This window comes from Schistocerca nitens, chromosome 2 (genome assembly GCF_023898315.1).
Source record: "Schistocerca nitens isolate TAMUIC-IGC-003100 chromosome 2, iqSchNite1.1, whole genome shotgun sequence".
NCBI lineage: Eukaryota > Metazoa > Arthropoda > Insecta > Orthoptera > Acrididae > Schistocerca > Schistocerca nitens.
Genome location: NC_064615.1, coordinates 1103841424 through 1103867069, shown reverse-complemented (window position 1 = coordinate 1103867069; position 25646 = coordinate 1103841424). Strand labels below are relative to the sequence as shown.

At 41.6% G+C, this 25646-nt stretch overlaps 1 protein-coding gene across 1 annotated transcript in view; it reads right to left on the bottom strand.

The window, feature by feature from the left end:
* The window catches only part of LOC126235573 (MFS-type transporter SLC18B1-like), a 331857-nt gene that overhangs the window by 213608 nt on the left and 92603 nt on the right, over nt 1-25646 (bottom strand). The window contains exon 3 of the mRNA XM_049944291.1: nt 4579-4652. Coding sequence (XP_049800248.1) covers nt 4579-4652 — 74 coding nt within the window. The remainder of the gene's footprint in view (nt 1-4578; nt 4653-25646) is intronic.

Below are 25646 nucleotides of genomic sequence, written 5' to 3'. Positions count from 1 at the left end.
GGGAAGGAAGTCGGCCGTGCCCTTTGAAAGGAACCATCCCGGCATTTGCCTGGGGCGATTTAGGGAAATCACGGAAAACCTAAATCAGGATGGCCGGACGCGGGATTGAACCGCCGTCCTCCCGAATGCGAGTCCAGTGTCTAACCACTGCGCCACCTCGCTCGGTGCTAGTGTGGGGCCTCCTCACTTAGTACTGGATCCTGAAACTTCGTAAGTAGACATTCACTTGATATTTGGTGAATATCTTCATATTTAAGAATATTCTAGGATAGCTCACACAAGGTTTTTAAAAGCAATCTCCTTTGCGGACTGTTAGTATTTTGTCAGCATCCTAACAATGAATCGAAGTGTCGCCTGATTTACCTACAGATGAGGCACTTTAATCATTGAATTTCGTAACTCCACCTGCCTTACCTGCAACTGAGTTTATATGATTGTTCCATGACATTTCCCAAAAATGTCTTACACTCAAAGTTGACTACTTCCAAATCTTGTAATGATACAATACTATGTGGTTTTATGAAGTGTACCGTTTTGTATTTGTGAACATTTAAAATAAGTTGACAATCTTTGCGCCACTCTGAAATCTTATCAACAACTGACATTATTTATGAAGCTTTTTTTATGATTGTACTTCATTATAGGTAACTGTATCATTTGCTAAACGTCTGATGTTACTATTATATTGTCTGCTAGGCCATTAATATACAGCATGAACCGTAAGGGTCTCAAAACCCATTCCTGTGACACACCTGAATTTATTTCTGCATCTGTTGATGCCTCTCCATCCAAGATAGCATGCTACTTCCATCCAAACAAGAAGTCATCAGTCCAGTCACAAAATTTGTCTTATAACACATTTCATGCTAATTTTGTTAATAGGCATTGGTTTGGAACTATTGTTAAGGCTGTTTGGAAATCAATAAATAATGTATCTACCAGACGGCCTCATTCCCTGGCTTTCAGGATGTCATGCGAGAGAATGATAAGGTGTGTTTTGCTTGACCAATGCTTTTTGAAATCCATTTTGTATATTTACTTCCCTCATGGAAAGGGACATGGAAATATACATTTGCCAGGTCATATTTAGGAAAGTACTGGCCAACTGCAAGCTTGATCATTAGCTGTCCTGACCAAGGAATCAGATAAGTGACAATTTTGGCTATTTTTTAACTTTATCTTTGAAGTGGCCACAGAGAGACAAATTTTACGTCCATCAGCAGAAGCATGGTATGTTGGCTGGTTGCAGTTGGTATAATTACATTTTGTTCTTAGAGGCACTCTAACTTTACCTTATAGACTTCACAGACAGGGAACACAATGGAGTGAGCTCTGAAAAAAACTGCACAAGATAGGTCTTTCCCCTGTCATATAATCCCCAAAGCAATATGGAGCTTGCACAGTTTCTCCAGTTCACCGAATTACTACAACTGAAAGAAAAAGCAACAGGAAAGGAAAATTCACCAAAGACCATTCATTACATTACAGTGGATGGAGTGATGAAGAATAGGATCACATTTTTAGATAATGCTATAACAATTACCATATTTACTCGAATCTAAGCCGCACTCTTTTTTCCGGTTTTTGTAATCCAAAAAACCGCCTGCGGCTTAGAATCGAGTGCAAAGTAAGCGGAAGTTCTGAAAAATGTTGATAGGTGCCGCCACAACTAACTTCTGCCGTCGAATATATGTAGCACTACACAGGCATGTTTTGCAGGCACAATGATAAATACTGGCGCCAAAACCTCTGCGTCAGTAAATAAATTTAAAAGAAAGGTGGAAGACGAGATTTTTTTTCTCCGCCCCGAGTTTCAACCACTGCATTTTCATACATTATCCAACGAAGTAAATACAAATTCCGTATTGTTCATCTTCGAATGTAACAGCATCTCAATGTACTACGAAAATCCAACTGGCAAGACTGTTTGGGATGTTTGTCAATATGGCCAACTCTACGTTCTGAATTTTTTCCTACCTGTGAGAAGAGATGATAGCTAATAGGAACTTTTTGAATTGCAAATCACATGCAGTATTCTCTTCACCATAAGAATAATACGAATATAAACATTTTGCCATGTATTCTTTCGTGTTTGCTGCTGTCTCATTTAAATCCTGTCTGCCTAATAAACTACAAAACTAGAGTGAGACAACAGCAAATGCGGAAGAATATACATATCATGTCATGTTTATATCCATATTATTCTTATGCCTAATAGTGACTCAGTCAGAAATGAAGCACGGCAACTGACTAGATTTTTAAATCTAAGATGACTAATTTCTGTGCAGAATGTAATGTACTAAAGAGGCGTCTGCAAAGGTTTTCAAACGGAGAAAATTTTTCGCTAAACTCTCGTTCTGAACATCTTCTATCATGCGCAGTCTATTATTTAGCTCTTGTTGATCATTATCAAAGAAAGCAGCAGTGTAAGTAACAACAAATAGCAGTCTCTTGCCATTGTTTCGCTAATGAGATGATTTCTCTCCCTTTCTTTTTAAGTGTACGCCGCAGCGGTAGCGCGCACAAAAGCAAGCCATGCCGCGAGCGGTGACAGGCCGTAAACACTCATTATAAGAATGTGACACACAATGCACGACACAGTACAATAATGCATTTTCAGCTTAGAGTGACGTAAACACCTATAACAAAAAGAACGGCACTTATCAAATCAAAGAAAAATAAGCAATCAATTCAAACCAGATGAAGCACGTGAAAAAGAAGGGTACCCGTATAAATACGGACGCAGCGCCTGATGCATAGCAATGGCTACCTGGTAAAGCTTAACTGCTAAGCTTACGACTCGAACCAAACTACTGTAGCTGTATCGTCACTCATTCGACCTAAATTGTGTCTCATATTACAATGGACCAACTTTGTTTCGATTTGGAGGTGCGGCCTAAAACTTTTCTCTCCCCTTGAATTTCGAGTCTCAAATTTCAGGTGCGGCTTAGATTCGGGAAATTTTTTTTTCCTTGATTTCGAGTCTCATTTTTCATGTGCGGCTTAGATTCGAGTAAATACGGTAGTTGGCCTCCACAGAGGTACTGACATAATGTATTAGGACATGTTTCTTGATTCAGTGGCAGGCAGATGAGGAAAAAAATGTGGAATTTGTCTTGTTCTTTATCCAGGCACCACATGGTCCAGTCACTTGATTTTTATGATTGATCTACTGCCTAATCCCTATTACAGTGTTATGGTGTCTTGCGTACAGCTCATTCACAATAAGTTAACGATTCATGCACTGGCTGTCAGGAATGGCAGGAGGCTCTCCTTGCCCCATATTAGGAGTGTTGGGGGGAGAAAAGCATTGGGGAGAAGGTAGTGTTGCCTGTTTCCTGCAGTGTTGCCACCATTACCCTTAATGATGTGTACAGTAATACTTCATGTCTATGAGCAACTTAATGTTGGCAGTGCTCAGAGACAAATGAATATCTTTCAACTAATGCTGATTTTCACCACTTCTGGCAGTACCAGCAAGATCATTAAATTATCATGAACAATCTGTACATTAACAACATTATCTTTTTGTGAAACAAAATTTGAGCTGTTTGTGGAACCACATACGCTTGCGCAAAGGCCACTACTTTCTCTGAAATGGATTTGGCAACTTTATAGGTTATGTATCCACATCTCGGTCCTGGGGAACACCAACCACAACATTTGAAATTAGTGGTTCTTCATAAAACAACTGCATTCATCATTTTCTGAGTCAATTTTGCAATTTTAATATGACTTTTGAGGTCTGCAGTCAGGATCTATATGATTAGTATATTGTTCTCTACATAACTGGAATTACTAGTGAGATGCCACTACTTGTGTTTGTTTCAAAAAATGCTCACAAAACTGCTATAGACTTGAGGACCCATTAAGTTTCCTGGGTCACGCCTCATAATGAAATGTGAAATGTGTTTTATTCATCTTATAACATAAACAATTTCAGAATGTATGGCTGCCGGTGTGGGCCAAAACAGTAGAACAGAAGGAAATATAAGGCACAATCACAGAAAAATCACGGCTTCACAAAGCTTGGGAGATTACATCTCCATTTGTTATAAGCACTGGCATTTTCAAGTGGTAGTATGTCTACAGTGTACTAAGAGCACCATGATTGGACAAAATGCTGATGACAGGGATCACTGCTGATTGTCACAGGTTATGGCCACTGACACACCACAATGCAGCAGACCACTTGCTGGATGGCAAAAGTTGGTGAGAAATCATATGTTTGTCTTTTTCACCTAACACTATTTTTTATTATTTTAAAACTAAGAAATTTCAAACCAATATTTATGCACATGTTAATTTAAATTTCAGAAATAGGATAACACAAAGAAGTACTCTCATACCTTCTGCCATAAAAGGTGTAATAACATTCATATTGGAAGAAAAGTTACTCCTATCAGTTGGTAACTGTCCCTTACTATTTCATTCCTGTTGGGTGATTCTGTTAGGTAAATAGCAAGACTTGATGTGAAGGATTGTATCCTTTCTATTTTATCAGTTATTGTGACCTTAAAAGTTCAACTTAAAATTTTGACTACGCACTAATAGAAAAAATTTTGCTTTCAAACTTACCCAAAGAGGAAGTTGCAACTGCCGGCTACAAACATTCCAGTCATGAACAAAAACTTTGCACCAGTGAGAGGCAACTAAAATAGAGCAAAACATTATAATCAGTGAAATGACTTTTGGTTTCATGAGTTATTTAACAATCCATTCTCCAGAAATATCCTCAAAAATCACAATTGTTATCATGCACTAATGACATTTCTTGGGATTAAAATACACTGTGGCAAAAATAAATCTCATTTAATTTGCAGATATGCCGCTCTATCCACTAGTACTGACTTTGTGACAAGCGCAGCCAAAGTAATAATCTCAGCATTCCTCGAATGGAATATTGAATGTCACAAAAAAATTAAGACAGGATGGCTGGAACAATATTTGCATCCAGTTCTTCCCACAGCATGAATTCAGCATTTTACTGCCATGCGACTTCAACACGTTTTGCATCACTTAAAACACATACAAAAGCCTCTTTATTGCAGAAATGAGAATTTAATGAACATTGTTAAGGAATAGAAAGTATTTTCTCATCTGAGTTTCTGAGATAAGGATTATTTGGCAAGGCTGACAGCACACAGTAAAACATTTCATTATAGCATGTACCTTCTGTGGGATAAAAATTAATGGAATAGAAGGAGTAGAGAGTACAAAAAGATGGTAACAGGTTTGTTACGACAATGGTCAAAAACAACATTTATTGAGGTAGAATGGCACCAATCAGACTAGCAGATGAAAATTCCCCTGAGCACCCTGTCTGGAAAGGTATCAGTGCAAACGGTGCACACTGTAGTTTCATGAAAACTGCTGCAAAATAAACATAAAACTGATAACTGGTGTCACGTTACAAGTGTATAGTTAGAACATGTGAAACGAAGTATTTAAATATTATGAGAAACAAGAATACAAAAATGAAAGTGTTGCTAAGTGATATCAAAGCTGTACATGGCGGCCCCAGGAAAAGAAAGTTTTTATATAAACTGTCTTTTTCATCCATCATGTTTCCACTTATATGACAACAATTGACCTGTCCACTCCAGTCACCCTGCAAATCAGGATTGTGCCACAGCGTCATTTAACAGGAGGCTCTCAGAGCACCACCTGCTGAATGGAGCTCTCCTCTGTTCTGAGTTGTCAAACAGAGCAGATGATCAATTGCTTAGCACTCAAACTTTAACTTTTCACTTTGCTCCTTCTCTGAGATGGGATTGAGGCCACTGGAGTTATCTTCTCTCACCCCCTGGAAATCCTCAATATGTAATCCCCATTGGAAAACAAATCTATACATCTTCTTTTACCTAAAGAAGTATTTCATTTACAAGTTCAGACCATTCTTAAATCCTGAATATATGCCTGCCCATCAATGAGGCATACAATCTGGTGTCAGGTGTGGGATTCCAGATTACTTCTGCTTCTGGTTTTGATGTGCCACAAACAATTTCTGAATTGATGAGCAGATGCATTAAACTGCCACATAGGCACATCTGGCCACATGCTTTGCCTATCATATGCAGTCTGGGCTACCTGTCATAATCAACACAGCACCTCTGCTGCTGCTGCTGCTGCTGCTCTTCGAAGCTACCAGTGCAGGTATGACGGCCCAGTGTCACAACACCAGGCACTGGCTCCAATATCACTACTTCTGCTGCCGCCCTATTGCTGCCCATCGCTCCCATGCCATTAATAAAACTGCATCCAAAAGTTGCAAATTTTGAATCTAGGGAGAAACTGCCAGAGACGTTGCTGAGGGTTATTGTCAAAGACATTTTTGTTTTGCTTTGATGCATATAGTTCAAATGGCTGCCCGATAAGAGGTCACAGGGAAAGCTGGAGATAGATCCAGAAATGCAAGCAAAGATGTGGCAACTCTGGGTGGAGAAGAGTGCCTGCAAAGGCCTCTCAATGAGGAATTACACAATGTGACACCGCAAAGCAGCACTGTGCCAGGAGCTGGCCTCATTTCCCCATTTCTGGGGCTCTCAGAGGCAGGATCTAATTGATGTTGCATTGGGTTCTCTGGATGCCACCTTCATGGGTAAATCAGGGGAAAACACCACACTCTTAACAAAATGTTAACTGATGCAGAGAAAGTGTGTGCATAAGGTGGTGAAATACAGGTAGTAGTCAACAGCCTAAAGTTGCAAGGAGAGATCAGCTAGTTCCTATGCAGATTCCATGTAAGGGCTGAGAAATATTATCAATTGATGTCCTTGTACAAGGACAAGAGAATAAATATTGACAAAAGTATAGTATTGGCTGCTACAGAGACAAGTTTTTCACCATACGCCAAAATTTTAGAGAGGACTGAGAAGGCTTTGTTGACCTGATAAGAGCTGTCTCATGGCACAAGTATCAACAGCGGAGGGAAAAGGGGGAGGGGGGTAATTAATGAGCTGAACATGGTTCTTCTTAGTGAAGCAGTAGTTCAGTGTAGACACATCTGCTTTCTTCAACGAAGTGGAAACTCATTGCCTGGATATTTCACTTGCAGCATTGATACCTATGTAGGTGTTGGATGAACTATAGTTCTCCAAGCATACTACAAGAGGTCATACAAATTTCATTTCTACATGATGAATACCAATTCATCCATTCCCATCCTTCTGCCCCAGAAGGTAAGCCCCATTAGATGTGCATTCATTGCTGAACTGCTTTACACTCACTGTGGATGGCCAGACCATAAGACAGCAGAGTGTTTGGATCAGATATGAGAGGGTGATTTGTCAGACTTTATGGCATCTCTCAAACCAAACAGGTTACTGAGTAGCTTGAGTGGAAAGAGCTCGTATAGGAATGGGAATATATGTATTGCAAATAGGAGTGGTTATGCCACTGCCCCTCCCCCCACTTCCATAAAGTGAATCCAGTATGAGAGAAAAAGAGGCACTCCAGTGACTAACACAACTTTGCAAGGTAAAGGTAGACAGTCTTCCTTGGTCACCAATACAATATCAAAAGGATAGATTGCTACTCACCACACACACACACACACACACACACACACACAGAGCCACTGTCTTCAGTGTTAGAATGTTCCAGCACCTGTAGACAGTGACCATGTGTGTGTTAGTTGTACTTGTAACCATACATGTTTGTTTTCTATTTCAGTAGAAGGACTTTGTCAAAACACTTAATATTTTGGCAGTCCTTTTCATTGCGCCTGTCTGCAACTCAAGACTTCCTCTTTGTGGTGAGTAGCAATCTATCCTTTTCGTACTGTTGTTATTTCATTTGGGACATACCCAGTGTTTGATTTTATAATTGATATAGGAACAAGCAGTAAAGGAAACAAAAGAAAAATTAGGGTTGGAATTATAATCCATCGAAAAGACATAAAAATTTCGAGGTTTGCCATTGACATTGTAATTCTGTCATAGATAGCAAAGGATGTGGAAGAGCAGTTGAACGGAATGGACAGTGCCTTGAAAGGATGATATAAGATGAACATCAACAAAAGCAAAACAAGGATAATGGAATGTAATCAAATTAAATCAGGTGAAGCTACAAGAATTTGATTGGGAAATGAGACTCTTAAAGTAGTAGATGAGTTTTGCTATTTGGTGATCAAAATAACTGATGATGGTCAAAATAGAGAGGATATAAAAAGTAGACTGGCTATGGTAAGGAAAGCGTTTACAAAGAAGGGAAATTTGTTAAAATCAACACATGGTCAAGATCTGAAACTGATGACTTGTAGACTGAGTGGACCATGAAAAATATGATTTACCTAATCAGCCTGAAAAATGTGGTACTGCAAATAAGTGGACAGAAATGCCATTTCACATCCAAAGAGGTACAAAAGCATTACCATGATTTGATGCCACCTTACATTACATTTGCTTTGCCATACCAAAGCACAGTTGGCTTTCAAACATAGGAAGTTGAAATTTGGTAAACAAACCCAAGAAAATATTGGGTGGTACAGAAAAAAGACGTTTGGATCTAAGCGAAGAAAGATTTTTTAAAAGAAATTTTTCTTCATGAATCACTGCAAAGAAATGAAGTTTTATATGATAAGCACACATGTGAAGCATGATTTACCTCGAGTAAGTCTGTCAGAAGAGGGCTTCTTTGTGAGTGAGCACAGGTAATTTTGGAAGCAGAGATGATGAAATTCTCTAGGACACCATATTGATTGCAATATATGAATCAAATGCTGATTAAATATCAGAATACTAAGAAGACAGACAATCTAATAGCCCAATTCACATAAATTTCACCTTAGTTATGTAACCTACAAAAGCAGAAATTAAAAAGAAACTTGAACACTTGTCATGTGTAGGGCAGATGGGGGTGCATTGTATGCTGTTCTAGCCAAATCTGTGATCTAGTTTAAAGAAAATAAATTACTGCTGGTCACCTTCATAGCATACCATGAAATTCACACTAGTGATCCTGGTGTCATAAGCCAGAAACTACATTGTATACCTTATCGCTTGCAATCTGTACTGTAGAAAATTATTTCAGATTTAGTAGAAGAAGGAGTATTCAACCTTCTTCCAGAGCCTGGGCCACAAGTATAAAGATAGCGCCAAAGCGAATTTCATTTGCACAGACATGGGAAAGGTAAATAAAGTTACAATACCTGATATCCATCCCATTTCAAGTATTGATGACATTTTCGGTCAGATTAGTAAATTCAAATTCTTCAGCAGCTTAGACAGGTGCTTCAGTTAACATCAGGTATTGGTAGCTGCAAAACGTCAAGAAAATAAGCTTTTTCTGTGCTGGTCAGCCATTATGGATACCTGAGGGTTCCATTTGACCTCTGAAATGTTCCTGGCACATTTCAATGTTTGTTGAGCTACTTGTATGGGATTTAAAGCCAACCACGTGTGTAGTGTACTTGGATAAGGTAATAGTCTTTTTGAGAATGATGAGACAGGATGCACTGCAACTGAGGAACATGCTAGTACTTGATAATCACACTAATATAAATATGAAATCTGAAAAAATGCAGATTTATACAATTTTAAGTGCACTAAAATTATTGAATAACTGCCACATAATTTTGGCATTACAGAATTCCAATCATTTCTTGGGTTAGCCAATTACTATCTACATTTTGTGGAGAACTACACAGTCACCATAAAAACCTCTCATAAAACTACTACAGAAGGGGACTCCTTCCATCTGGATAGCCAGGTGTGAGTGTGTCTTGTAACTAAAATAAATTCTTACATTTTCATCTGTTTAGGTTTATATGGATTTTGAGCAACCTTTTATTTTGTTACCTGCAATAAATTCCATGCACATGGTTAAAAGATGAAAGTGTATTTGGAAGAGAGTTCGGCAGAACTATACAGCTGCAGCCTGAGACAACAGCTCCATATTCGAAAGAGTTAAGAAAAAATATGATGTTATGTGAAACTGCCATGAAACTAAGCAAAATTAAGACATTTACATACCTCTGAAGTGGACCATTCTGGATATTGTAATTCACATTATTTGTCAGTGTCACATCACTTGTCAGTGCCAAATTAGAGCTCTCAGATCAGAAGATTATAGTGTATTTTGCTTGTTTAATCAAGTATAAAGATTCTGACATATGATTTTCTACAGTGGATCCAGTAAAACAGAAATAACCACACAGCACAAAAGCCAATACACAAGAAAATTGTTACATAATAACTGATGAGTTCCCATCACTTAAATTTGTGTTCCACCCCACAGTACTATTTACAGTTGAGGGATAGTTGCTGCATTTTGCATGTCAGTTTACTGCTTACCACACTGATGATTTTTTGTTTGTTTCCACTCAGGCACGCCCCTTATTACTTATTGTTAACCGTCGTCTCTTCTCATCATTTTCGTATCAATTTTTCGGATTTTTTGATCTTTCTTGTTGCTTTTATTTCATTTATCTTTTCCACACTCTCCACCTTCTTTGCCACTCCCACCACTTCTAACACTCCAAACACTCTTCTCTTGCCATGATGAATCCCACCACATATTATATCTCTTCCTTTTGAAAAAATGTTCCTGCACTCTCGGAACTAAGGTCCCAAATTCTGTTTCTTGAAACTTGCTTGTCCCTGTGATTTACTGCCAAAGGCCCAACACTAAATCCCTGTTTCTGGCTGCAATCCAACTTCACACCAGCCTCTTTTACAATTCCAAATACAGTGATCTCTTGCACTTACCCTGTTACTCTGTGAACTATATACCTCATTTGCTAATTTCCACTCCACCAGACTTACCTCCTCCTACAAAATACTGTAGTTATCTGCCCTCATGTTTCCTGCCAAGCCAACTTCAAACTGCAAAAACATGCCAGACTTCACGTCAGAAAGCTAAACTACCTGAACAATGGTGTTTCCCTTCATGTCCCTTTGCAGCTCCCTAAACAGTAACATCATGAAGCACCACTTCTCTCCTACAAACTGAGCTTGGCCAAGCTTTTGAACATTCCCCAAGCCTTCAGTATTGCCTCCAGTGATAGCTCATGATCACAAGAATCAGTAACCACCATCCAGTGTACTCAACCTCTCATCTAAAGTGCTCTCCCTTCCTGAATTAACTATATAATCCAAATATCTTGCTTTCAGCCCTAAACCTACATTCAATCATGCTGCTTTGGTGAAGGACCTACTTTACCTCACTTGTAATGTCAACTGGAAATATCACTTTGCAACCCAGCCCCACAACCTTTCCAACAGCAAACCTGACATTGAGCCCTGCCTTGAAAAGTCTTGACCATGAACCCAACTTGATCTGCCACCACTACCTCAAAATCATTCCTCACAAGCCTTCCAAGAATTCCTCAGATCCAGCATTGCTTCAGAACCTTTCCTCAGGTCACTACAACATGACCCTAATCTGTCCTCTGCAGAACTTCAGGCTCTTCATTCACTAAAAGCTGATGACTCCATCATTATCCTCCCAGCAGATGAAGGGTCTACCACTGTGATACTTGACCAAAAGGAGTATGTTACTGAAGGTCTACACCACCTGTCTGACACCTCTACATACAGTGTCTGCCATCAAGATTCCATTCCTCTGACTCAAACTAACTTACAGCCCTCTTTAAAACCTCAGGCCCCTCACAAGGACTAATACCTCAATCCATCGAACTTCTCACCCCACACAAAGCACGCACCCCCATCTTTTTCCTTCTTCCTAAGAGTCACAAACCCACTCATTCTGGCCACCCTGTAGTTGCTAGCTTCAAAGCACCCACCGAACATAAAGACTTCCCTCCTACATCAAAGATACCAACCATTTCAGAAATCGTCTGAAATCCGTGCCTGTCCCACTCCCACAACATCCCACTCCCACCTTACACCTCGCTTGTCACCACTGATGCCACCTCCCTCTATACAAACATTCCCCAAGTATATGATCTGTGAGTTGAACATTTCCTCAGTCAGTGACCACCTGATTCCAAACCTATGACATCCTTTTTGCTCACCTTGATCAACTTTATACTAACCAACAACTGCTTTACCTTTGAGGGGAAGACATATGTACAGACCAGGGGCACAGCAATGGGAACCAGGAAGGCTCCTTCCTATGCAAACCTTTCATGGGTCACTAGGAGCGGGCTTTCCTGGGATCCATAAGCCTTCAGCCACTGGTTTGGTTTAGATACATTGATTACATCTTTGCCATATAGACTCATGGTGATTCCGACCTGTTGAAATTTCTGGACACTCTGAATACATTCTCCCAGTTAAATTTCACATGGACCTATTCCAAAACCCATGCCACTTTTCTTAATGTTGGTCTCATCCTCATCAAAGCCAGCTTCACACTTCTGTCCACGTTAAACCTACCAACAAACAACATTACTCAGATTTTGACAGTTCCCATCCTTTCCATGTCAAGCATTCCCTCCCATACAGCTTTGGCATTCAATGGAAACCTATTTCTTTAGATGCAGACTCTTTACATCAATACATCACCACTCTCACGCCAGCCTTCACTGAATGTAATTACCCCACCTGCCTAGTTCAAAAGCAAATTTCCCAGGCTATCACATCCAATCCCGGTACTGCTGGTCCCTCCAAAAAACAACATAGGAGTACACCACTTGTCACTCAGTATTATCCTGGTCTTGATTATGTTAATCAGTTATTCACCATACAGCAGAGATGCTGAGCCGCGATAGGCAGAACAGGAAGATTCACACAATTATAGCTTTCAGCCATTAAGGCCTTTGTCAACAATAGGCACGCGCGCGTGTATATTGTCTGTTATATAGTTATATTTAAGTTTTATGCATTTTGAATTTTTCACATGTTGGACTTAGAATATTCGCGTTTCGATTAAGGGACAAAAGTTAAAGTTCTTCAAAATTTAGTTCCCTATGGGACTTAGTCTATGAAATGTTTATTGTTGTATAATGTTAGTAATTGTTTACCAAATGTTGTCATATTTGATATAGATGTTATTCTGTTGTATATGAACATATCCATATCATTCATTTTTGGAATTTGGAAATTTCATTTTTTGATGCAATCCCGGACGGGCGTACTAGCCTTTCTAGGTACGCCCGTCTCTTGTACGTCAAGTCGGAGCATATGCGTGTGACGTCATCGGCGTAGGGATGAGTGTGGGGGGAGTCTGTTGTGGCCCCCCCCAATCCCCCCACACGCTATATCAGTGTAATATAATGATCAATAACAGACAATATACAAAACTATAGAAGACGTCGAAATGACAACATCTGCCGCTGACAAGAAGAAGAACACAATTAAATCTGTCACCGCACACGCCCTTCTAGATGGACCTGCAGTATTTTGTGGATGTAAACTGAACTTCAGCATCGACATCAACGATACCTTTACCCATGGCAATGGATGGCTGACAGTAGCCATTGTACGAGGAGGAACAGGTGTTCCAAACGTGTCTGGACTGGAAAGTTTCGTCGACAGAGACAGGCAACTGCATTGAACGCTGCCAAGATGCACTACCGACGACAACGGCGACGTGCAAGACAGGCAATATACAAAACTATAGAAGACGTCGAAATGACAACGTCTGCCGCTGACAAGAAGAAGAACACAATTAAATCTGTCGCCGCACACGCCCTTCTAGATGGACCTGCAGTATTTTGTGGATGTAAACTGAACTTCAGCATCGACATCAACGATACCTTTACCTATGGCAATGGATGGCTGACAGTAGCCATAGTACGAGGAGGAACAGGTGTTCCAAACGTGTCTGGACTGGAAAGTTTCGTCGACAGAGACAGGCAACTGCATTGAACGCTGCCAAGATGCGCTACCGATGACAACGGCGACATGCAAGACAGACAATATACAAAACTATAGAAGACGTCGAAATGACAACGTCTGCCGCTGACAAGAAGAAGAACACAATTAAATCTGTCGCCGCACACGCCCTTCTAGATGGACCTGCAGTATTTTGTGGATGTAAACTGAACTTCAGCATCGACATCAACGATACCTTTACCCATGGCCAAGATGCGCTACCGAAGACAACGGCGACGTGCAAGACAGACAATATACAAAACAATAGAAGACGTCGAAATGACAACGTCTGCCGCTGACAAGAAGAAGAACACAATTAAATCTGTCGCCGTACACGCCCTTCTAGATGGACCTGCAGTATTTTGTGGATGTAAACTGAACTTCAGCATCGACATCAACGATACCTTTACCCATGGCAATGGATGGCTGACAGTAGCCATTGTACGAGGAGGAACAGGTGTTCCAAACGTGTCTGGACTGGAAAGTTTCGTCGACAGAGACATCATCGCCTACAAGACTTACCATGTTACAGAAAATGCAAATAAAGACTTTGGAAAATCAACATACATGTCACCCTCACCCTTCTTCCTTTCTACACGTAGTAGATGTAAGATATCTGTAAATGAAACTGTATTTGTTTGGTGTAAAGGTAAAGGTACCTGTGAATATGTTAAATTTGTTGGAGATTGTACAGTATATTTTCATAAATAAATTGATCTGTAGCGTAGCTGAGAACTGGGGAACGTACATCTAGAACCTGTCGGCATAGAGGATGCAACAGCATGTTACGTCAGCTCTCTGAGCGCATGACCTTTGACCCCGCCGATAAGGCGGCTCAAGGCCATCTTGGCTGCGCGCCAGCCACGGACTCGACGCTCTAAGCCGACGGGCGCACCTAGAGAGGCTAGTGCACCCGTCCGGGATAACGCGCGGCTGGCAGTGTGAAATATTCTAAGTCCGAATCACGTGACGCGCTCCCGCGCGTCTATAAAAGCGAGCGATGCCCGCGCATAGCGGGTCAGTCGCGCTGCTGCTGTCGCACAGGCAACTGCATTGAACACTGCCAAGATGCGCTACCGACGACAACGGCGCGCGTGCGCGCGCGCGCACACACACACACACACACACACACACACACACACACACACACACACACACACACACACACACACACACACAGTCTCAGGCAACGTTTATATTCCATCCTGGATTTTTCATTGTTTGATTAATAAATTATTCGATACCCCCTTGACTTCCTAAAATCATACCCTGAAGTGAGGTACATTCTGTCTGACATTTTACACACCACAAAAAGATAGCTTTCATCACCCTCCCAATCTCCATAATATCCTCATCAGACCCTATGTTCCTTCTGCACCCCTCTCCCTACCCTATGGTTCCTACCCCTGTGACTGTCCCCACTGCAAGATTTGCCCTATGCACCCTCTTAAAAAGCAGCCCTGTAAATGGAAAAACATAAACCAAAAACGAGAGCCATCTGTGAGATGATGCATCATATACCGGCTGTAATGTAAACACTGTTTGGCCTCTTATATCGGCATGACTACCACCAAACTATCAGCTAGGATGAATGGGCATAAGCAGAGGGTGTGTACAGGCAACTTACAATATCCTGTTGCAGAGCAAGTACAACATGACAGTCAAGATCTGTTTCACCACACACACCCTCTGGATTCCTCCTCCAGACACCAATTTCTCAGAACTCCAAAGGTGGGAACTGGGGTTTCAACATGTCCTTGGTTTTGCCACCTGCTTGACCGTAATTTACATTAATTTCTTCTGCCTCAGCATTTCTTTACAGTAACTATTTGTTTCTTCACTCCGATTTGGTTTTCTAGAACTTTCATTTTCTGACCTGACTATTTTTTCCCTCTCATATAATCCCGCCCCTTCCCATCTCTATCACATACAATGCACTTAGCTTTCCACTCCTATAGCTCATGCATGATGTTTTGTCTGTAATCTCCATTTTGTGTATTACCCTTTAAGCTCTCACATTTTCAAATCTCATTCAGTGGAGTCCCCCAACAATCAGTCGTTCCTTCTCATCCTGTCCTGTAAGTCTCTCCCAACCTGGGGTCCTGGGCAACTTTTCTGAACTCTCTCCATTTCCTAAACTTCATCAGTCCTTTTCCTTCACTCTTCTTCCTTCTCCTTCAATCTTTCTGCCAGGAGAAAGAGACACTGGATTTGAAAGCTTGAAGATTTAAATACCTATATATGTGTGTTCTCCTGCTGCCTCTTGGTGGGTAGTTTTTTTTTCTGTCTCCAGTTACATTACATTTCCAAAAACTAATTACTCTTAACTGACATTTTATACAGTCCCCATTGTCCCAAAATTATCTGATATGCCCTTTCCAGCCTCATCTGATCTCTTTCTTTTTTTTCCTATTGCCTTATTTTGTTATTACCCATCTCTAGTGTTGGATAGTTTTGCATTATATGTTTGCATTTTTTCAATATGTTGAGACACTGTCATCAAACAGTTTTAACCACTGTACATTATGGTGAAATTATGGTCAATGTTTATGAAGTTTCTAAAACTTTTGGCATGAAAGCATAGAGCTCAAGACACTAATTGCTCATCGGCTGCCGAATAAGCAAAACGCTGCAGTATGCATTGACTCAAATGTGTGTATGTGGAGGCAGGGCATGTGGCAATGTCTCTACACATGTGTGACATAATTCAGCATCTTCTGTAGACTTCATTTCTACTCGGAAGAAAGGACATTCTGCAGTGACCTCTAGGTGAGAGTTTCTCTTTTCTCGCTTTAGGTATGTTCATATGTCTGTTTGTTACCTATGTCTTTGACCCCTTTTTTACTCTGTATCATATTTACCCTGACTGGTTGTTCTGAGATGCAGAAGTTTCCCCCTTTCCATTGTGCACATGTTTTCAATTGTGTTTTCTTTCTTCAGTACAAATGTAGCCCTGAGTTCATTTATGAATTTGCTAGTAGGGCATATTATCCACCTTACAAAATATATTTAGCAAAGGTGTGTGATTCAGAATGCTCAATGAAGCAGACAATGCTCTCGGTATCATTCACTCCTGGTTGAGATCCCTGAATGTGGGTGGTCTTCTACAATGGAATTCTATATCTAAGGAAGCTTGCACCTTAGAGTATAGTTCTACCAACAGAAGCAACTCCCATATCTAATGGAAAACAGTTGGGTCATTGCCCAGTAGCTATCTCACTATGAGCTCATTCATAAATTAATAGTTCAGAACCAACTTAGTAACTGCAACTGGAAAAACATCCTGTGTTACAAACAATATTTTAGAAAATACATTTCTTTTCCGACTGAATGGTTACATTAGTGTCAGCCTACAAAATACATTAGTTGAATTTTAATTCCCCTTGAATACTTTATCCATCCCCCTATGAATATTTCAATACAACTTCACTACCCTCTTCAAATGATTTATCCCCCCACTTCTGGATTTATATCCCAGTAATATAACTGCATTACTGTGAAGTTCACCAAGGTTACTTGTAACTTATTCTTCACTTGCAGATTCCTACTCTTTGTCTGAATTGTTACTTGGAAGGATGTAGGCTTTTCATTTTTCCTAGTCCCTGAAAATTTACTTGCAGTTACATACCCTGGCAAACAATTAAGTACCTGAAACTTGAAACTTCTTGGGAGATCAAAATTGTTTGCTGGACTGGGGCTCAAATCTGGGATCTTTGCTTTTCCCAGTTATGTGGCATTCTGACTCAGCTATCCAAGCATAGCTCATGACCCATCCTCAGGCTTTACTCATGCCAGTATCTCTTCTCCGCAATTTCATTTCTTCCAAGAGTGCTTGTTCAGTAAGGTACGCAGAAGAACTTTTGTGACGATGGAAAAATGGGAAAAGTGACATTGATGGAAGTAAACCTGTGATACTTAGTTGTGAGTCATACTTGGGTAGCTCAGTCAGTAGTGCACTTGCACATTAAACACAAAGATTCAGAGGTAATCAACAAGCACATACCATTTGTCTGCTGCAGAGTTACAGAATTCGTAGTAGATCTCAAACTACATTTGTACTGATTTACCTTTATACACCAATACCTCCTTTTGTGAAATTACTCTATTATTTACACAAACTAAACAACTTTCATATCTCTGACTATTAGTTGAACCTCATTCTGGTTTCACTTATGTGTTACGATCAGACTTTCACTCTACACATGTGCCAGGTGTCACTGAATAATAGTGGACTTTTATCCAAAGCATCCTAACGCAATATCCTGGAACCTAGTTTCCAGTTCTCCAAACAACTGAAAGAAAATTTGAATGTTATTATTGAACCATACTTGTTACTTAATCCTGAATTTTTCTCACAGTACACATCCTGCTTTAGCCTTTCTGCAAGATACTAATAACACGGAAGTTCTCTGGTCCTTGGATCCATTGATTGCATGGGATGACTTTATGTTGTTGTTATACATACAAGTTATACAGCTGAAAATGTTCAGTTTCACCAGTTGATCATATGTCTGCTTCAGGTTCCAGTTGATTGAACCAATATTAAGTGCAGTACTAATAACGACTTTTATTTCCTTACTGCCATTAACTTTGGTAATTTTTTAATCAATTCCAATCACACCTTGCATTGTTTTCTTAATTAAAAACTATTGTTCTATATTTGTTTTATGAACCAATACCAGAGAAGGAAAGTTGCTACTCACCACATAGCGCAGATGCTGAATTGTAATAGGCACAAAAAAAAAAGATTCACACAATTGTAGCTTTTGGCCATAAAGGCCTTTGCAGCAGTAGATACACACACACACACACACACACACACACACACACACACACACACACACACACACACACACACACACACTCATGCAAAAGCAACTTGCAAACACATCTGCAGCCTCAGAGAAAATGAAACCACACTGCGAGCAGCAGCACCAGTGCATGATGGGAGTGGCAAATGGGTGAGGGTAAGGAGGAGGCTGGGGCGGCGAGGGGGAGGGATAGTATGGTGGGAGTAGTGGACAGTGAAGTGTTGCAGTTTAGATGGAGGGCAGAAGAGAAGGTGCGGCAGGGGGAGGGGGTAAGTAGTGGAAAGGAGAGAAATAAAAAGAAGTTAAAAGACTGGGTGTAGTGGTGAAATGACAGCTGTGTGGTGATGGAATGGAGACAGGGAGGGGGCTGGATGGGTGAGGACTGTGACTAACGAAGGTTGAGGCGAGAAGGATTACGGGAACATAGGATGTATTGAACGGAATGGACAGTGTCTTGAAAGGAGGGTATAAGATGAACATCAACAAAAGCAAAACGAGGGTAATGGAATGTAGTCGAATTAAGTCGGGTGATGCTGAGGCAATTAGATTAGAAAATGAGACACTTAAATTAGTAAAGGAGTTTTGCTATTTGGGGAGCAAAATAACTGATGATGGTCGAAGTAGAGAGGATATAAAACGTAGACTGGCAATGGCAAGGAAAGAGTTTCTGAAGAAGAGAAATTTGTTAACATCGAGTATTGATTTAAGTGTCAGGAAATCGTTTCTCAAAATATTTGTATGGAGTGTAGCGATGTATGGAAGTGAAACAAGGGCGATAAATAGTTTAGACAAAAAGAGAATAGAAGCTTTTGAAATGTGGTGCTACAGAATAATGCTGAAGATTAGATGGGTAGATCACATAACTAATGAGAAGGTATGAATAGAATTGGTGAGAAGAGGAGTTTGTGGCACAACTTGACTAGAAGAAGGGATCGGTTGGTAGGACATGTTCTGAGGCAGCAAGGGCTCACCAATTTAGTACTGGAGGGCAGCGTGTAGGGTAAAAATCGTAGAGGGAGACCAAGAGATGAATACACTAAGCAGATTCAGAAGGATGAAGGCTGCAGTAGGTACTGGAAGATGAAGAAGCTTGCACAGGCTAGAGTAGCATGGAAAGCTGCATCAAACCAGTCTCAGGACTGAAGACCACAACAACAACAACAGGATGTATCGCAGGGAAAGTTTCCAATTGTGCTGTACAGAAAAGCTGGTGTTGGTGGGAAGGATCCATATGGCACAGGCTGTGAAGCAGTCATTGAGATGAGGGAAATCATGTTTGGCAGCGTGTTCAGCAACAGGATGGTGCATTTGTTTTGTGGCCACAGTTTGTCGGTGGCCATTCATACTGACAGACAGCTTGGTGGTTGTCATGTGTACATAGAAAGCAGCACAGTGGTTGCAGCTTAGCTTGTAAATCACATGACTGGATTCACAGGTAGCCCTGCCTTTGATGGGATGGGTGATGTTAGTAACCGGACTGGAGTAGGTGGTGGAAAGAGGATGTATGGGACAGGTCTTGCACTAGGTCTATTACAGGGTGTATAAGCCATGAGGTAAGGGATTGGGAGTACGGGTTGTGTAAGGATGGAGAAGTATATTGTGTAGGTTCGGTGTAAGGCGGAATACCATGGTAGGAGGGGTGGGAAGCATAGTGGGCAGGACATTTCTCATTTCAGGGCACGATGAGAGGTAATCAAAACCCTGGTGGAGAATGTAATTCAGTTGCTTTAGTCCTGGATGGTACTGAGTTATGAGAGGAATACTCCTCTGTGACCGGACTGTGGGACTTTGGGAGGTGGTGGGAGACTGGAAAGATAAGGCATGGGAGATTTGTTTTTATACAAGGATGGGAGGATAATTACTGTCAGTGAAGGCTTCAGTGAGACCCTCAGTATATTTTGAGAGAGACTGCTCATTGCTGTAGATGCAACAACCACGGGTGGCTAGGCTGTACGGAAAGGAACTTATTGGTATGGAATGGGTGGCAGCTGTCGAAGTGGAGGTATTGCTGGTGGTTAGTAGGTTTGATATCGACAGACGTACTGATGTAGACATCCCTGAGGTGGAGGTCAACTTCCAGAAGGTGGCTTGTTGGGTTGAGTAGGACCAGGTGAAGCAAATGGGGGAGAAGTTGTTGAGGTTCTGGAGGAACGTGAATAAGGTGTCCTCACCTTCAATCCCGACAGCAAAGGTGTCGTCAATGAATCTGAACCAGGTGAGTGGTTTAGGATTCTGAGTTTTTAGGAGGGACTCCTTTAGATGGCCCATTAATAGGCTAGCATAGGATGGTGCCATGTGGGTGCCCTAAGCCATAACATGTATTTGTTTATAGGTAATGCCTTCAAAGGAGAAGTAATTGCATGTTATCTCCCATACTTTTCCGGTGTCATACAATCTTACATCGCTACCTACAAACCATCCCCAACCCCCACACTTTCTCCGTTCTATCACTGTTCACACCCACTAAATCCACCTCATCCAGTCACATCTGCCGATCCCCTTCTTTATGCTTATCCGCCCTCAAACCTGCTACCCACAGTAATAATATATAATGATTAGTTATTCTCTACTTTGACCCTTGTGACTTCTCACCAATTTTAGTGGGTTTTCACCTTCCAACCCATCATCTTCCTCAGATTTCATCTCATTTTTCCCCCTTGTGCATCCATTTCGTGCTTTTTCATATTTTTCACACGTATTTGAGTGTATTTTTGCATAATCTTTCGGATGTAATTCTACTTTCTTACATAGTTTTTCGCATTTTTTGCATCACCATGGATCCTTGCTCCTTCCATCTGTGTCAATACAGAAAAGTTTCCTTATTCCTAGCATGATCCCAGTCCCACATACTGTTCCTGCTTTCTTGTTTGGCTCATGAAATCCCTCCTAATGGCCTTACCATCAAATTATCCATCTCTAGTTGCCACCCCTCCACATGTTCAGATTCTGCCAATTCTTAGCCCTCACCAACAATATGCTGCAAAACAATATCAACCAAGCCCAATCCTCCTTGCAGTACCTACTCTCCAGCCACAAAATTCTCCTGCTATGTAATCCCAAATTCTGGAACCAATAACACACACTGAAACTCTTGCCCTGCAGGAACTTGAGCAACATGCACAACGCCACCTCAAAAAGCTCTCCATCCTGCTCATTTCCTATTCCCGCCTCAGAGTACCACTGTCCACCACTTCTACTCGTACAACAACCTCCAAACCTCCCCCACACCCCCTCGTAGCTGACAAACCCTGACTCGCAGACCTACTACACTTACCCCACCCTCCAAAACTCTCTCCCACCACCACACAGAACCCAGAACCTAAACAGACCTGCAACACAGTTATGAACCTTTCCTCCAGAGGCCTTGGTCCAGTAGAAATATCAGTCCTTTCCAACGGCCTCACCTTTTGCCGCACTCCCAAATTCAACCATGCAGGACTAGTTAAAGTCCTTCTCTCCTCCTCCCAGTCCCTACAGTGGAAACACTTTTTCACCAGCAACCTGACCTATCAGACTCGACCAAAGACCATTACTGAATCTTGCCGAAATAAGTTCACTCCTCTATCCAACCGTGATGCACCCCGGCTGAATCCAAACCACCCCCTGTTAACTATCCAGTTTCTTAACCTCGAACCTTGCCTCACCATCATCCCCCCAAATCTCTCAACATACAAACTAACCTTACATCCACAGAAAGAACCGCAGTCCACCATCTAAAAACTGATCCCGACCTTATAATCCTACCTGGAGACAAAGGTTCCACCACCGTTGTTTTGAACAGCAAGGATTATGTAGCACAAGACTCCGTCAGCTGTGACATACTTCCACCTACAAACCATGGCACAGTGATCCCATTCCAGTAATCCAGCATGATCTCCAGTCACTACGCAAATCCTTAGGCCCATCTCAGAACCTCTCCCCAGAGTCCACCTCTCTACTTACCCCTACCACTCTCCGCACTCCCATCTTCTACATGCTTCCTAAAGTCCATAAACCCAAACACCCAAGACTCCCCACTGTGGCCGGTTACTGTGCCCCCACTGAGAGAATCTCTGTTCTCGTAGACCAACACCTTCAACCTATTACCCGGAATCTAACCTCCTATATAAAAGATACCACCATTTCCTCGACCGACTCTCCACAGTTCCTGTCCCTTTACCACACAGTGCCCTGCTCTTCACTATTGATGCCACCTCCCTGTACACTAGCATTCCTAATGCCCATGGCCTTACTGCTGTTGAACACTACCTTTCCAGACACCCTATGGATTCCAAACCAACAACCTCCTTCCTAGTCTCCACGACCCACTACATCATCACCTACAATTACTACTTCTTTGAAGGCATTACCTACAAACAAATCCATGGTACGGCTATGGGCACCCGCATGGCACCAACCTATGCGAATCTATTCATGGGCCATCTAGAAGAATCCTTCCTAAAAACCCAGAATCCTAAACCACTCATCTGGTTCAGATTCATTGATGACATCTTTGCTGTCTGGATTGAAAGTGAGGACACCTTATTCACATTCCTCCAGAACCTCAACGATTTCTCCCCTGTTTGCTTCACCTAGTCCTACTCTACCCAACAAGCCACCTTCCTAGATGTTGACCTCCAACTCATAGATGGTTACATCAGTACCTCTGTCGATATCAAACCTACTAACCACCAGCAATACCTCCACTTCGACAGCTGCCACCCATTCCATACCAAGAAGTTCCCTTTCGTACAGACTAGCCACCCATGGTCATCGCACCTGCAGAGCCGAACAGTCTCTCTCAAAATATACTGAATGTTTCACTGAAGCCTTCACTGACCGTAATTATCCTCCCATCATTGTACAGAAACAAATCTTCCATGCCTTATCTTTCCAGTCTCCCACCACCTCCCAAAGTCCCACAGTCCAGCCACAGAGGAGCATTCCCCTCTTAACTCAGTACCATCCAGGACTGATGCAACTGAATTACATTCTCCGCCAGGGTTTCGATTACCTCTTGTCATGCCACAAATGAGAAACGTCCTGCCCACTATCCTTCCCACCCCTCCTACAGTGGTATTCCGCCATACACCGAACCCACACAATATACTTCTCCATCCTTACACAACCCCTGTTCCTAATACCTTACCTCATGGCTCATACCCATGTAAGAGACCTAGTGCAAGGCATGTCTCATACATCCTCTTACCACCACCTACTCCAGTCCAGTCACTATCACCACCCATCCCATCCAAGGCAGGGCTAACTCTGAAACCAGTCATGTGATTTACAAGCTAAGCTGCAACCACTGTGCTGCATTCTATGTAGGCATGACAACCAACAAGCTGTCTGTCTGAATGGCTATCGACAAACTGTGGCCAAAAATAAATGGACCACCCTGCTGCTGAACACACTGCCAAACATGATATCCCTCATCTTAATGACTGCTTCACAGCCTGTGCCATATGGATCCTTCCCACCAACACCAGCTTTTCTGTATTGCACAATTTGAAACTTCCCCTGCAATACATCCTATGTTCCCGTAATCCTTCTGGCCTCAACCTTTGTTTGTCACAGTCCTCACCCATCCAGCACCCTCCCTGTCCCCATTCCATCACCACACAGCCGTCATTACACTGCTACACCCAGTCTTTTAATTTCTTTTTATTTCTCTCCTTTCCACGACTTACCCCCTCCCCCTGCCGCACCTTCTCTTCTGCCCTCCGTCTAAACTGCAACACTTCACTGTCCACTACTCCCACCATACTATCCGTCCCTCTCCCCGCCCCAGCCTCCTCCTTACCCTCACCCATTTGCCACTCCCATCACGCACTGGTGCTGCTGCTCGCAGTGCGGTTTCAGTTCTCTGAGACTGCAGACATATCTGCAAGTTGCTTTTGCGTGAGTGTGTGCATGCATGTGTGTATGTGTGTCTATTGCTGACAAAGGCCTTTATGGCCGAAAGCTACAATTGTGTGAATCTTTTTGGTGTGCCTATCGTGACTCAGTGGTTAGTAGCAACTTTCCTTCTCTGGTATTGTTACATTCCATCCTGGATTTTCCATTTTTTTTTTTTTTTAATGAACCAATTACTTTTGTGATTGCTTGAAAGTAAGTCTTTTATTATAGCATTTATTTTTACAATATTTCCATAGATTATTGATCAACCTAATTACTTTGTAATTGGAACCACATAAATTTGGGTCAAAGGAATCATCCTCACATCTGTTGCCTCCATTTGAAGTAACATAATATTTGTCTATACAATATCTTGATTCAGTAAACAGCATCATGTTTTGTGGTTGGTGTTATTTTACACTTTTGATAGTTAAACCTATTTAATTTCCTTTGTAATTCTAGCTAATGCTCAGAAATATTTAATCAAGTTGTTGAGTTGGTGTCTTCTGCGCATTAATATATATTAATATATCTAACAACAAAGATGATGTGACTTACCAAACGAGAGTGCTGGCAGGTTGATAGACACACAGACAAAAACAAATATACACACAAAATTCTAGCTTTCGCAACCAACAATTGCTTCGTCAGGAAAGAGGGAAGGAGAGGGAAAGGATGTGGGTTTTAAGGGAGAGGGTAAGGAGTCCTTCCAATCCTGGGAGCGGAAAGACTTACCTTAGGGGGAAAAAAGGATGGGTATACACACACACACACACACACACACACACACACACACACACACACACACACAGATATATATATCCATCCACACATATACAGACACAAGCAGACATATTCAAAGACAAAGAGTTTGGGCAGAGATCTCTGCCCAAACTCTTTGTCTTTGAATATGTCTGCTTGTGTCTGTATATGTGTGGATGGATATGTGTGTGTGTGCGCGCGAGTGTATACCCATCCTTTTTTCCCCCCTAAGGTAAGTCTTTCTGCTCCCAGGATTGGAATGACTCGTTACCCTCTCCCTTCAAACCCACATCCTTTCGTCTTTCCCTCTCCTTCCCTCTTTCCTGACAAAGCAACCGTTGGTTGCGAAAGCTAGAATTTTGTATGTATGTTTGTGTGTCTATCAACCTGCCAGCGCTCTCGTTTGGTAAGTCAC